The 15,038-nt window shown below is 31.5% G+C and overlaps 1 protein-coding gene across 2 annotated transcripts; it reads left to right on the top strand.

The window, feature by feature from the left end:
- Positions 1-4,319: 4,319 nt before the first annotated feature.
- LOC114418554 (protein tesmin/TSO1-like CXC 5) lies at positions 4,320-13,429 on the top strand. 2 transcript variants are annotated; one of them, XM_028383973.1, is made up of 8 exons: positions 4,320-4,883; positions 6,764-6,871; positions 8,689-8,866; positions 9,706-10,056; positions 10,148-10,248; positions 10,321-10,415; positions 12,103-12,522; positions 12,697-13,429. In XM_028383973.1, exons 1-8 carry the CDS (start codon positions 4,681-4,683, stop codon positions 12,918-12,920), a joined length of 1,680 nt encoding a protein of 559 aa, XP_028239774.1. In that variant the 5' UTR covers positions 4,320-4,680; the 3' UTR covers positions 12,921-13,429. The 2 variants fall into 2 exon arrangements, with proteins under 2 accessions (XP_028239774.1, XP_028239775.1); XM_028383974.1 differs by having other exon boundaries at positions 12,103-12,526; positions 12,697-12,862.
- Positions 13,430-15,038: the final 1,609 nt, after the last annotated feature.

Here is a 15,038-nt window from a genome sequence, read left to right as displayed (position 1 = left end):
TTGAAACACCTTCTTTTGACATGGCATCCACAATAAATTCAACGCTTCTACCCTTTATATTGAACCCCTTCTCTCGATTGATCCTTAAGAAAAAGCATAATTAATGTGACAATGGAGTCATAGTTAATATTTGAAACACTTGTACCCTTCATATTGCTTCTCATCATAACCATGCTGTTTCTTCGAGAAGCAAATAAACCATTGAGTTTGTATTGAACTCTCAATTTGTCCTGAAATGTGTACCACAATTTTTTTTAATCTACAAATGTTAGAGCTCAAGTACGAGTTTTTATATGGATTTCTTAATTTTTTTTTATTTCTATAACGATGTTTTTTTTATTCCTACCGTATTGTGTCATTGATAAAAAAATTCATATAAAATTTTACTCAAATGTAAGAAATCACAACAAACTTTAAAAAATCCACACATTTATAATTTTTATCATAACTTAATTCCAATAAAATAATTAATTCATTTTTCAATTTTTATGTATACAAATAATAAATATTAATAATTGAAGAAATTATTAAATATCAATTAAAAATATAAATTTTGATCTCTCTCATCTAGTTGAATATTGTCTATAACGATTGGTAATTCAACTTCGTTGTTAGGGGGCTCAATATTTGATAAGGAAGGCCTATAATATGTGTTTAGGTTGGTGGGCGTGATGGTTGACTACAAAATTATGGATTTTGAGAACTCTCAGTAGTATGTGGCTCTACATTGGATGAATGATGCATATACCGCATGTGTGGGGTCGTGAACACATAACATACTATGGTGGATTTTAAGAATTTTCACTGGTATGTGGTGGTGGTAAATACTTAAAAAATTGTGGTGGATTTTGAAAATTTTCACTGGTAGGGGTAATTGATTTTGCAAATTACTATAATAACATTGATAATTATACTGATTGAGATCCATTTTAGAGAGAATAACAAATATTGAGGCTTGATAGGAACAAGAAAAAAAATTAGGAGTACAAATACTGTGTGCAAAACTCCATCACACTAACCCAAATTTATAGTAAATAGTGTCCTTAACGGTAACAAATTTTTTATATGCACAACGGTCTTCAAAGTTTCAATTCTTTACCTCTCCACTTCTCCACTTCTCGATACATTAATTTCCAAAAAAAATTCAACCTTCCCGATACACAATTCTGGACCCTTCCCCACCTATCCACCTTCACTTCCCTACATTCACTTCTTTTGTTTGTGACCTCCTCTTTCTCCTTCTCTCAAATATGTCCTCTTTTTCCCTTCCTCACACCTTTCTTTTCTTTTCTCTGTCAGACCTCCCTAACTTTCACTTCCCTCATTCTCTTTCTCTTCTTTTCTTCATCATGCCACATCCATGTTTCTTTTCTTTTTTTCATCGCAACACCACCATCATGCCATCACCATCGCGATTTGTATTTTAAATGCTTGTATTTTTTTAGATTTGTGAGATGGTTGGGTTTTTTGGTTTGTATTCTGAAATGAGATGTGTTGATTGTTTTTTTTACGTTGTTTTTCCTCTTTTTTTACATGGATGGTTGATGCTAGATAATAATATTTTATCGTTAAACACCGATTTCATATATAAGATGCACTTTTTTTTTTAAGAAATCTATTCCACCATGGAGACACTCTTTATTGGACAGTTTCTTTATGAGCCCATATCTTTAAGTGTAGGAACTCGATAAGAACCTCACGCTTGGAGATGCTCTTAGTTGTTGTTAGTGGGAAGAATTCGAATCCATAATTTCTTCTCTCCTTTTCTCACCTACAAATGTGAGGTGAAATTCACATTGAATATGAATAAAAAAATTGAACACTATACAAGGAAAAGAAAAACACATAAACCTAAATATTAAAATTTTGAATTAAAATATTATGTCAAATTCGATTGTTTGATGTACTTTTGACTCATTAATAAAAAATTTCTTATTAGTTTCATAACAAGAAACAATATGATTATGAATTTTGGTAACAAGTAATCAAGTCTTATTCATTTTGTTTCATAAATTGAATTTTTTATTATATGTCATGCAAAGATTAATCACAAAACATTTGATATTGTGATGGTCTGTCCTAAGGTGAGGCAGCGTGGGATGGTTTGGGTTTCATGTGAATGGATCAACATAAAAATTATTGATAGTTATAAACCATGATTTTTCTCAACAAATTAAGGGTAAGGATTCTCTCCATTTTCTATTGTGCAAGTTTAGGTTTACTCTTCTAAGCCAACAAATTCATTGTATCCCTTTATTTTAGCGCTCAACTTGTTTTTTATTTTTTCACTTTTAATGGAGCAAAACAAAAGAATCTTTTGTGTGTGTATATATATATATAACCCACAAAATCAGAAAAATAAAATAAAAAAGAATCCTCGTTTTCAAACCGTGCATTTTTCAAATATTCGACGGTACCCAATCATAAGCCTCCACGTAGCCAGCAGCTAGGACTCCAGTATGCCAAAGCACACATGTTGCATTTCCACTGAATTTTCTACTTACCGTGGTGCTTGTTGCACCGGATAATCCTTCACGTGAGAAAATAAACAAATGAATAATAAATTAAATTAGCCATAAATTACAAGGCATAGCAATTATAAAAACTATTTTAAAGATTTTTTAAATTTATATTTACTAAAAATATACCTTACATTATACAGATGTTTTTATTTAATTATTTTTAAAAATAAATAAAAGAATTTAAAATAATAAAAATATAAATAGTTAATTCAAGTATTCAGGCAAAAAATAACTAATATATTAAAAAAATTAATTTGTGAATATGAGTAAATAATATCTGGGATTAAAAATTCTTATCAAAATTTAAAACCAATTAAAATTGAGATTTCAAAGAAAAAAGCTCTTAACGTAAAACAATAATTTAAAAACAATGCTTAATTGTACTTTGCCTTAATGTGCATTTTTGGCTTCTCATTTTTCTTTTGAATTTATTCTCTAAATTTTTAATTTTTTAAGTTTAGTCATGGGAAATATAATATTTTATGTAAATAAAAAGAGACAAAAGGATTTGAATATAAAAATAGAAAAGTTGATAAATTAAATTAAATTAAATAAATTTACTGAAGGATTGAAATCTCTCATTAGTCACATATCATAATAGAACGATAAAAACATAGTGAGACCTCAAATTAATAAAAAAATATAAGAATAATAAATAATATTTAACTCACATATCACAAGAAGAAAGAAAATATATGTGAAAATGTCCGAACGTTTAAGGGTAAAGACTTATATTTATAGAATAAAGGTTAATTGATAAGACTAATTTGTTTTTATTTTTAAAATAATTAAAATACATATAATAATATATAAACTCTTTTAAAAAGAATAAAAAAATCTCAAGGAATAGTATCAATGTTTTTTCATATGGTAGAAAATAATAGTTTTTCCAAAAAACTTAAAGAATATTATAGAAAAATCCCTTTTTATTTTAAACTTAAGCAAATAAATTTTCATTTTTATATTAAGAAATTAAAGAACTACTAAAATTAACTAATAGAGCAACCATTTAAAGATTTATTAAACCGACACATATATATCTTTCGAATATTTTAGTAATATTTCATTCTCCTGTAAATCTTTCTAAAACTTCATAAAGAAAATATTAAATAAAAAGTATTTAATATCTTAAAAATATAAAAATATTTAACACTAACCATACAAAATAAAAAATTAAATATCTTTTATGTTTCTACAATTTAACATTTATTTTTATTTTTTATTCTTGTAAAAAAAATTCATTTTAATCTTACTTGTTTTATTTTTTGTTTTAAAGTTGTTTTAGATAATATTTTTTACTGTTTAAAATACTTATTTACTGTTTATATAAATTTCTTTAAAGACTAACAAAATAACACATATTTTATAATTACTAAAACAAAAAAAAAATTACAATGATGAAAATTAAAAAAATATTAAATTATAAGAAAAGTATTTGAGCTTAAATAAAAATCAATAAAAGGATATTGTAAAAGAATTTATTTATTTTTATTTTTTATTCTTATCAAATCATGTTACATATTATTTATATATATAGATCTTCTATTTTTATAGATATACGTGTACATACATTATTAAAAAAAAAAATAGAAGATATGATTCTACTTCTAGCATTGGAAGCTTTGGATTACCTTCCGCTCGTGCTTCCTCGTGGAGACCCTCAATGAATTGTGACCGTCCGATGGATTTGATGCCTTTTGAGCGTTGGATGGAACTAGCAACGCGATCTGGCCGTTCATTATTTACAACTAAATTGAATTTTCAAAAGCTTCGAAGAGAGAGGGAGTGTGTGTGTGTGTGTTTGTGTTACGTTTTCTCCTTCTCCTTCTTCCTCCACTCTTACCTTCTTCAAATCCCACACTTCTTCTCCGTTTTCTCTCTCTACAATCTCTGCAACCTTCTCTCCCTCCCTCTCTCTCTCTCTCTTTCCGCAGCTCCCTCTCCTCGCGTACCGCGTTTGGATCCACGCGCCGCTCTATTTCGCAACAGTCGCAGCAATCCCGAGCTGCGCAATCCACGCGCGCGGTATTCCAATTCCAGCTGCGGTTTCAAAATATCGCCGCTTTCTTTCTCTGGAGAACCGTAATCGTAGGTCGTTTTCAGCGGAATTCGAAATTCGCGGTGAGAGTTTTCGGATTTTGTGTTTGTTTCGCGTGCCATGGGGGAAGGTGAAGGAGGAGGTGATTGCGTTCAGAAGAATGCATCGTTGTCGGAAGTTGTTGCTCCGTCGGCAGCGTCGTTGGAAGTTCCGGCGAAGAAGCTGGCGCGGCAGCTTGATTTTACCGGCGCGCCGGAGCATCCACCACAGCTACCGGTGGCTGTGTTGCCGTTGCCGCTGCAGGCGCCACCTGCGAGGGTTGGGTGAGTTGGTTGAAACTGTGTGAATTGTTGAAATGATTTACTGTCTGTTTTTAGTTTTGACTTGATGTCTGAAAAAAGTTGAAGTTTTGATCGTGTGCTTCTTAGGAATACTTGAAATTCCGTGGATTGGAGGCTCGTGTATGGAGTTGCTTTTTATTTTTGTTGGTTTTAGTTTTCAAATTAGTATCGTGGAAGTGATATTGTCACGGGAGACGCTGTTTTGTTTCGTTTGGAGGATTTTAGTTCTTGTGTGAGCTGAGCTTTCTGTGCATGTGGAATGTCTTGGTTTGCTATTAACAAAAGGCAATTTTGGCGATCATTTCCGTTCTATTTTACTTTTGCTCTTGATTCAAATGTTTTCATTGGTTTGCTGTAACTGTAGTTTCTTCTTCCTGTGGGAATAAGATGGCGGGAGGTCTAAATTGTTTTTAGTGACTTACATTAGTAAGTTAGGAACTTTAGAACTGTAGGTACATAATTTATGAAGTTGTTTATAGTAATTTCCATTTGTGTTTGAGCTTTTAATGGTTGGAATATGATTGTAAGATGTAAGTATTCTAATTTTTTTCTTACCAATGGCACGTGCATATGGATACAAGTCTTAGTATGACACGGGTGTGATGTGGGGATATAAATTCTGCTTAGGAAGTTGGATATGGGTACAATAGGATACAACATAATGGTTTTGGACAGTATGGTAGAATCATACGTAAAAGGGTTGGGACATGAGAGAAGAAGACCAATGGTTATATCTTATCCATCGCATGATAATACAAATTATCATTTGTCAAGAATGTGGTATCTACTATGGTATTGGTAAAAGATGCAATTGATGCTGCTATCGCATACATTTTTAAAGCATCCATGCTTCCTGGATTCTTGTGTTATGGATACGTTGATTTGTTTTGTATTTTATTTACCTATGAAACTAAAATACTTGTGAAATGAAATTTCTATTCATTTTCCTTTTGGGCTGGGAGCAAGGGTTATGTTCAATGCAGATTATCCATATTGTTTTCTTCACTTTCGATTAGTGTTGTTAAATAGCGGCCATGGTGCCGCCATGGCAGAATGGTGTGGTGGATATTTTGCCTACCACCATAGCCAATTTGTGAAGGGAGGGCCTCCATAAGACACAATGGCGTGTTCAGTGTCATCAATGGTGGAATGCAAAACATGGCGGAAGGTCAAAATTCTACCACATAAACATGCCATTGTGCCATATGGCACCGCTATGGCAGGCTTTCCTTCACAAATTGCCCATGGCAGTTGGCAAAAAATTTGCCACGCCATTCTGCCACGGCGGTGCCATGGCCGTTATTTAACAACATTGGATGTGTTTATATGAAGGAATTTTGGCTTTCTATGTTCCGCCATTGATAACACTGTTTTCGATCATATCATTGCAATTTGAAGCCTTTTTCTTTTGGGGGGTTATTTTATAATATGCTTTCCTCACTAATGTTTTCTCTTTTGTGTACATCAATCTATGTCTGGCTCTTTTATCTAAACTATTTTCTCACAAAATGTGAATGATCTGGATTTTTCTTCCAAATTATTTTCTTATACAATGTGAATGCTTTTCACTCTATTCTTTTCACAATTATAAGGCCTACATATTTCAGAAGTTGCAGCTTGAAGTGAAGCAGGCATTTCCTAGTTGTAGTAAATCATTTCAAAGGTTTAGTTGAATGGTACATGATAACTGAATGCCATATTGAGTATCTGTTTATGTTTTGACAAGCTTGAATTGATGGATCTTTTTGTGAGTAAATAAATATTAAGATGTCCACTTTGACTGTTGCATTTTGCAAATGTCTTAATGGAGTAGCTCAAACTATATGTTTTGGTCTTAAATTAACTAACCTTTACTTTTTCAGGAAACCAGAATCTCCAAAATCAAGATCAAGACCTAACTTTGAAATGAAAGACGCTACTCCAAAGAAGCAAAAGCAGTGCAATTGTAAACACTCTAAATGCTTAAAGCTGTAAGCAAAACTCTCTCTCTCTCTCTCTCTGTGGATGAGTTGTCAAACTTGAGAGTTTACTTAAACTAGTGGTCCTCTGTAGACTCGATTTGTAAACTAAGTTTACCCAATTATAACAATAATATTAAAAAAAACTATAAATTACAATATGCACGAACATAATACTAACACAATAATATTAATAATTCAACATTTCAACTCTATACTCTATAGTAAAGAAAAGTAGCACACCAGAATAATTCAACAAACTAATGGTTTATATCAGAGAATAATTGAGCCTGATATCATATTAATAAGACCCAACCCAACTGAGGATGACACGAGCTTGGAAGAATGAAGCTCACAAAAATCACAATATCACAAATCACAAATTAACTAATGAAGATAGAAGGGGCTCACAAGTTTGGAGGAACGAAGGTGGAATACAAGCTTTGAAGCTGAAGCAGAGGAGAACAAAGCTTGAAAGCCTTTGAACAGAGGAGAGAATGGTATTGTCAGAAGCTTGGGATCCCTTCCAAAGCTGTCAGCTTTCAAATCTAGAAGAGGAGAGGCTGCTTGGATGAGCTGAAACGAGCTCTAATGCGAGCACTGGGCAGAAAGCAAAGATGCAATTGTTTAAGATGTTTGAACCCCCAGCCTTATTGGGTTTTAATCACACCTCAAAACGCCTGACAAAGCATGTTGTTTTTTGGTCTGAAATGGGTGGATTGTAGACTTGCACAATCAGTCTTTAACTCCCAAGTCTATGTGATTTTGTCCAATCCTACACAAGTTTGACAGATTTGCTTGTCTGAGATTGTAAGCTAAACTCGGATGGGTTTACAAGTTGGCATGTGAGTTTGACAACCATGTGTGCATGTGTCTCTAGGAAGATGTGCCTGTAAAGTAGAAGGCTATAAGCTCACATTGGCAAATGTATGCGCACATGCCATGTGTGTACTGTGTGCTTGTGTCCTCACATTTGTTTCTGTTCATAGTATTAGTAACTTGTTTCTATCAGAAATTTATTTTCTTTTTTTCATATTAACAATAAAGGAATTTTCGTAAATGACTCCATTTATTTATTCCTTGTTTTTATTATGGTTAAGCTCAGAATTGCTACCTGTGTTTTCTGATTTTACTTTAGAAATTTGTTTTTGTTAGTTAAGTTGCCTCATGTTAAAGGACTCATTGTTATTTTAATCAATTTTCTTTTTTCCCTCTACTCTTTTCTGGTTGTTTGTTCCGTTGCTTTTGTTTTTTGGAGATTTTCTTTCCATTGTTTGATAAATGACCTGTAAAATTTAAATGCATATAGGAAGATGAAATTAGTTTGGTGTGTTTGAAGGCAGATCTAAAGCGTAAACCTAGCAACTCAGCGAATAGGGTACTATAGACTACCTGGGTGAGCTTGAGACAGTCAGTTGTGGGAATCAGTGGCCTGCTTTGAACATGACCATCCAATTTTTTTGGGATTAACTGTCTCATTCAATAATATTGAATACTTCAAAAATTGCAAGGAAAATGGAAATAGTTGGGAACATGGAAATATCATTCTTGACTAGGAAACAAATTGGAAAATATTTTTGTTCTGTCTCCATCAAATTCCTTATTATATTATGTATGTGTAGTTATATGATAAAGTCATTGGTTCCATCACCAAAGTTATGCTGCACCATTGTGGTGAAACAATATATTTTTCTTTGAAAAGGATCTGAAAGGGTATTATGTAAAAAAAATTACTGTCTTCAGTCGTTTTGTTCCTTCAACAGAGGGCAATTTGTTGTTGCAACTTATTGTTTGCTATATCAAACTAATTTTTGAACTATTTCGAGCAGGTATTGCGAATGTTTTGCATCAGGAATATATTGTGATGGTTGTAACTGTGTAAATTGTTTCAACAATGTTGAAAATGAAGCTGCTAGACGAGAAGCTGTTGAAGCTACCTTAGAGCGCAATCCAAATGCATTTAGGCCCAAGATTGCTAGCAGTCCTCATGGAACACGTGATAGTAGGGTACTCGGTTCTAACTTTTTGTAACTGGTAGTGTTGTATATAATGTTTTATTTTTTGGATGACGAGATCAATTAGATATAGTGCTTACATTGATATTAAAAGTTTCAACTATTACTCTGTTGGAGCATACTGTGAATTCTATGCTGATAATGTCTGACAACAGTTGTGCTCAAATTATCTTTTCCTTCTGTTCATTGTGGAATTTTATGAGGTCACTTTCTCCATGAGATTTTTTTCCTACAGTAAAAATCATGCTATTTCAATTAGGTGCTACTTTCCATAATTGATAACCATGGAATTTAGCCTTTTGCTCATGAGTGAAAAATCAATTTTCTGTTGGCCCGTGCCATTCAATTTGTTGATTTTGTTTTATCAAGTTATAATGTTGATCAATTATTCCTTTTGTCAATGCGCTAAAATGATTTTCTTCTTAATGAAACCAATTCATTTTTTTTTAGTCTCCTTATTTACATCTGGTTTTGTTAGCTACTTAAGGATATAAAGTCAATATAAAATGCTAAAATCTAATTAGAACTTTAGAAGTAACTCAGATAAATAATATTTTTTGAATCATGTTCCTATAAGTAATGTATTTGCAAGAAGTTGGACTTTTCATGGCATATTTTTATGGAAAGACGGGAGCTTACCATCAAATGACTTGGCAAGTACCTTTATATATGCTCTACATAAATGATGAATAAAGGTTTCTGGACTTTAATATTCCTTGTAGAAGAAAAATGTGTTGAGCTTGAACATCTTTTTTTTTTTTTTGCACTTAAAAAATCTTTAAGTTTTTCTAGTCTTGAGTCTTGACTATCAAACTTTGAAAATAAATGTAGGAGGATGCTGGGGAAGTTTTAATATTAGGAAAACATAACAAGGGGTGTCATTGTAAAAAGTCTGGGTGCCTCAAGAAGTATTGTGAATGCTTCCAAGCCAACATTCTTTGTTCTGAAAATTGTAAATGCATGGACTGCAAGAATTTTGAGGGAAGTGAAGAGAGACAGGCTTTGTTTCATGGAGATCAAAATAACATGGCATATATTCAGCAAGCGGCAAATGCAGCCATAACTGGAGCTATTGGTTCCTCTGGCTATTCATCGCCTCCAGTATCCAAGAAAAGAAAAGGTCAAGAACTCTTCTTTTGGCCTACAACCAAGGATCCATCCATTAGCAAGTTGGGACAACAGGTAAAACTTGCTCATAGCATAATTCATACTAGTTCAGGGGTTTCTTGACTTACGTACACTGTCAGCATAATTAATTTTTAAGGCCCACCAGGTAAACCATGTCAGAGGTCCAGCACCTTCCTCATCCTTGTCACCTGTCTCAGGTGCTCGTGTTGGAACTGCAACATTAGGTCCTTCAAAATTTATGTACAGGTAATATTGGTTTTAAATATGAAATGAAGATAAATTTACTACACTTAATTGCTGACTTGATTATTGTTGAAGGTCTCTTTTAGCAGACATTATACAACCACAGCACCTCAAGGAGCTATGCTCAGTTCTGGTTCTAGTATCAGGACAAGCTGCAAAGACACTTACAGGTATCTTGGCATCATACATCACCAATCACCACTTGTGCTAGTGATATCTGAAGGTCCATTATGTTTTTCTCATTATTCATTGTATGAATGGCTGGTATTAGCCTAGAAAAATCTTTTTTCTCTGTTCCTTTTATTCAACTGTTGCATTTGCATTTTAAAAAAAAAGTAAAACACTATTGATTTTGCGTGTTTGGGGGCAGACAATCATTCCATTATAGCCTTGTCCAATTGTCCTCAAACTCATGATTCCATATGAGTCCGTTCTACTTTACACAAACTAGTTTGTAAGTGACTAAACTAAGTGAGTTTACTTGGTTTTGGTACTTTGGAATTGTTTACTCAATTCTACGATCTACCAAGAAAGATTGACAAACATGGTCAGCACACCAAATGTTTTATTTGGCCAGAAAAGGGGGATAGAGGTTGCATAAGGACTCATGATATGGCTCGGTGGTTAGTGTCAGTGAGACTAGGTTTTTCTTCAGCGAATGATTATTTCAACCGGTAAATTCAATACCCTATTATAATAAATCCACAACCGAATATATTGCTGGCTGTTTTCTTCTTTTACTCACATGTGGCTTTTCCACAAAAGAAAAAAAAAATGGTGGGCTGTGTATCCACTAGTTATACACAGTTTAGGGTTAACATTAAGCTGTCATATTATGTTAAGAAAGAGAGGATGTGATGAAATTTGTATGTCAATTATACAGCGGGGAATATAAATCAAATTATATATATACTAAAAGTGATAAATACAAGGATATACATTTGTTGAAATTATAGGGTTTTAGTTATAAAGGGAAGAAAAGGAGCAAAAAAAATATAGAGACTAAATACTTTGAAATTGATATGATGTATTACTATGTGATACACAACATTAAGTGCTAACCTTTATTTATATATTTTTTTTATTACCATGTTATTGGTACGAAGTATCCACGGGCTTTGTCGATGATCAATCTCTCATCACCTAGCTAGTCACCTTTGATGGGGTCTTCACTTCCAATCATTTTTTTTTCATTCACAAGAATCAAACTTAAGACCTTATTTAAGGGGACTAAACCTAATACCACTTGGACCAACAACTTGTTGGTACTAACCTTTATTTATATATCAATATTAGATCATAATCCTAACTAAATAAGGAAACAACAAATCATGAGATAATAAGGAAATAGGGAGACTAATCCTAAGAGATAATCTATATGATACTCTGCATTATTTCAAAAATATGATCAAGATACTATCAAATATTTTTCATATATTCTAATAACATTTTATCCTAATTATCGTAATCACATAAACTGTACAACATATAATTTTCGTATTTACATTTTTTCTAACATGGTTCATCAACTTATCCTCTTTATAACTAAACTAAATAACTCACTCTGTGCATTAAGATAACAGTCAAAATTGAATTAGGAAACAATTCATCTTTATGTTATTTGTTCATCTAGGATTTGTCATTCTGTACAACGATCATTATGCATCAATAAAGAATTCATGAAACACTGCTATAACCATGGTCCACGGGACATTTTGCATTAAATTTTTTGGCTACAACCTACTAGTTTTATTATCACTTTATGCTTTTTGTAACATACCAAGTGACTTCAGCCTTGTTAATGTATACATCATTAATTACTTTTTCCTCACCAATCATTGTTATTATTATGATCAGACCAGAAAATTTTAATGGAAAAGCAAGCAGAAGATCAGACGGAAACTTCCCTTGCTTCTTCAAGTCAAGAGCAATTACCAAGTCAAAAGGAAGGTCACATTGAGAAGACTGTGGCAGATGATTGTTCGAGTGCAAACCAAACAGATAAAATCAGCCCAGATAATTCCAGTTCAGATGGTGCTGATGTCCCAAAAGGGAGGCCAATGTCTCCTGGGACTTTAGCCTTGATGTGTGATGAGCAAGATACAATGTTCATGACAACCGCCTCTCCCATTGCGCCAATGGCTCATGCTTGCAATACATCTTCACAATTTCCTTATGGACAAGGAATGACAGAGGTTTATCCTGAGCAAGAAAGGATTGTATTAACAAAGTTTAGAGATTTTCTCAATCGGGTTATCACCATGGGAGAAATAAACGGCAAGTTAATACTTTCCTCCTTTAGTTATAAATTTACTTTTGGAAACACTCATAAAATCCCGTGGTGTCATTGGGGCTTTGGCGAGAAGACCATGACCTTTCCATTTTGGCAGCCATATTTCTGCATTACTTGCTTTATTGTTAAAAATGGCTAACTTATATTCCCATTTTCAGAAACAAAGTGTTCTTCGTTGACCAGAAATGAATTAGAGAGTCAAAAGGACCCAATCATCAATGGCATTGGAAATGCCAGTTCTGAGATAGTGCTACAGCAGGGAGCCACTAGCAATGGTGTTACTAAACCAGGTTCACCTTTGGTTACAACTTCGACATCTATGATCCCTGGTAATATTGCCGAAAATGGGGAGACTAAGGTGAAGATCGAAAAAGAGATATGAAAGGAATCTAACTTAGAAGGACGTGCAGAGATACGATTGAAAGAAAAAATAAGAATGTCTTTAAGGTATTCTAGAGCTTCTGTGTAATATAATTATAAAAACATTATCATTCTTCATTTTCTGCCTTATCTGAATGGTCTGTTAAGCATACAGGCGGCATTAGCCCATGTAGGATCATTTTTTTTTTTCTTTTTATCAATTTTCTTGTCCTACTTTGGTCATTCATACATATCTAAATTAATTTTTCAGCTTCAACATTGCTTTATTGCGATGCTTGTAAATTGCTGAGTTATAATTTCATAAGTTAGTATCGCTTAGGTTTTTCATTGAATGACTTCCATAACTTGTAATGTAATTTAACATACATTATTATTCAGGGATTTTTCCATGTTTCCCTTTAATTCTGCTCTGTTCATTACTATGTCCTTTGTATTGCCACTAATATTTCAACCGTTGAGGTTCAAGCTCTGTAATAATTCAATTAGCTGTTGCGGACTTTGGCTAGGCCATTGAGTGTTTAAATATTTTACATTTAGACATTTTGTTGTCTATTATTTTGAAGAGGTTAATTGCCTGTTTCGTTCTTGTTGATAGGAGCAAAGAAGCGTATCTAGAATTAGAAGCCCCACTGTAATATAACTTTTTTTTATTTATTGTTTCCTCACCATTTTTTGCCATTGGTGTTTTTACATAACTTGTATTCTTGTACTATTATTCGATCCAACTCCGACCGCTTACATTCCTAATTTTTTTTTTTTTTGAAAATCAATCATTTATATTATATCTAATAATAAACTTTGGTATCATTTTTAATAAGCCAATTAAAAATGATTAAATTGTTCACATGAATCTCTTTGTTATATAATTTTTATAATTAAAAGTTAATAGTATATATTTTAAAATCAAAAGATGATAAAAACAGTTAGAAATATAAATACTATAATAATAACATTAAATATTATATTAATAATTATGTTCCAAGTTATGTTTTTCTCTAGTTACTTTAAAATATATTTTATGAACAATAATAATTAAAAATAATGATCTTATAAATATCTAGTTAAATTTAAAATGTTTCACAATATACTATTTTAATTGATAACTAATAATAGAAATCAAAATAAATAAAAGTGAAGAGGTTATTCTTAAAAAAATAAAAATAAATAAGCAATACAAAATATTGAATGTTGCATTGACTAAATAACTTTGATAACCTGTGTTTTGTATATTATGCCAAATGCCTATACATTTTAATAGTTTATGCACTAAATAGTGTAAAAACAAATTATACTATCATTCTATATAAATTTTGATATAAGATAAATATATTAAATTTTACGATAATTATCTTAAAAATCATATTTATCTTGATTTATGATTGGTTGATTTACTTAATTTTTTACACTAACAATACATGCATGAAAATAAACTCTTTAAAAATAATATAATAATGGATTTTATTATCTTATTTATATAATATACTTGAATATTTTATCTATCATGACCATATAAATTTAAATTTAAATAATTACAAATTATTTATTTCATTCAATCATTTTGTTGCAATTAGAAATAACAACAAATAATAAAGGATCTTTTATGGTGAACATCTCTGCATTGAATTGTTGCACAATCATTTATTAGAACTAAATGTTATTTTCATTAGAAATATGCTATGATGCATTTTCTGTATTTTTAATACCCTATAAAGTCTAATTATAAAAAATACTGTGAAAAATAAATTTGTTCACTGTTATTCCTTCTAAAAATATAATTGAATTTAACTATGTCATATAATCAAAATAGCATAACTTTATTATCTATTAATTATGTGTATATTTTAATTTTTTATATTAAAACATTAGTAGACAAAAAATGAAAATAAAATATTTGATCGTATTCTTTCCTTCTTCATTTTGATCATATGAATATGAATCACTCACAATACTAGTTTGATGGGATCACTCAGGACATTGTTATGATATAAATATTTGTTCATATAATTTGTATATTAGTTGTTATTTATTTTTATTTTAATTGTAAAATGTGAATAATTTTTTTCATTTTTATATGAAAATTGATTAAAACCATAAAAATGATTAAAATTGACTTGTATTT

The sequence above is a fragment of the Glycine soja genome, chromosome 7, assembly GCF_004193775.1.
Source record: "Glycine soja cultivar W05 chromosome 7, ASM419377v2, whole genome shotgun sequence".
In the NCBI taxonomy this organism is placed as follows: domain Eukaryota; kingdom Viridiplantae; phylum Streptophyta; class Magnoliopsida; order Fabales; family Fabaceae; genus Glycine; species Glycine soja.
Note: the sequence above shows the minus strand (reverse complement) of the source record. Positions and strands in the feature narration are given on the sequence as shown.

Coding starts and splice junctions, on each gene's coding strand:
- LOC114418554 (XM_028383973.1), top strand. CDS start 4,681: ATGGGGGAAGGTGAAGGAGGAGGTGATTGCGTTCAGAAGAATGCATCG. Junction 4,884..6,763: donor GCGCCACCTGCGAGGGTTGG/GTGAGTTGGTTG, acceptor TTACTTTTTCAG/GAAACCAGAATCTCCAAAAT. Junction 12,523..12,696: donor CACCATGGGAGAAATAAACG/GCAAGTTAATAC, acceptor TCCCATTTTCAG/AAACAAAGTGTTCTTCGTTG.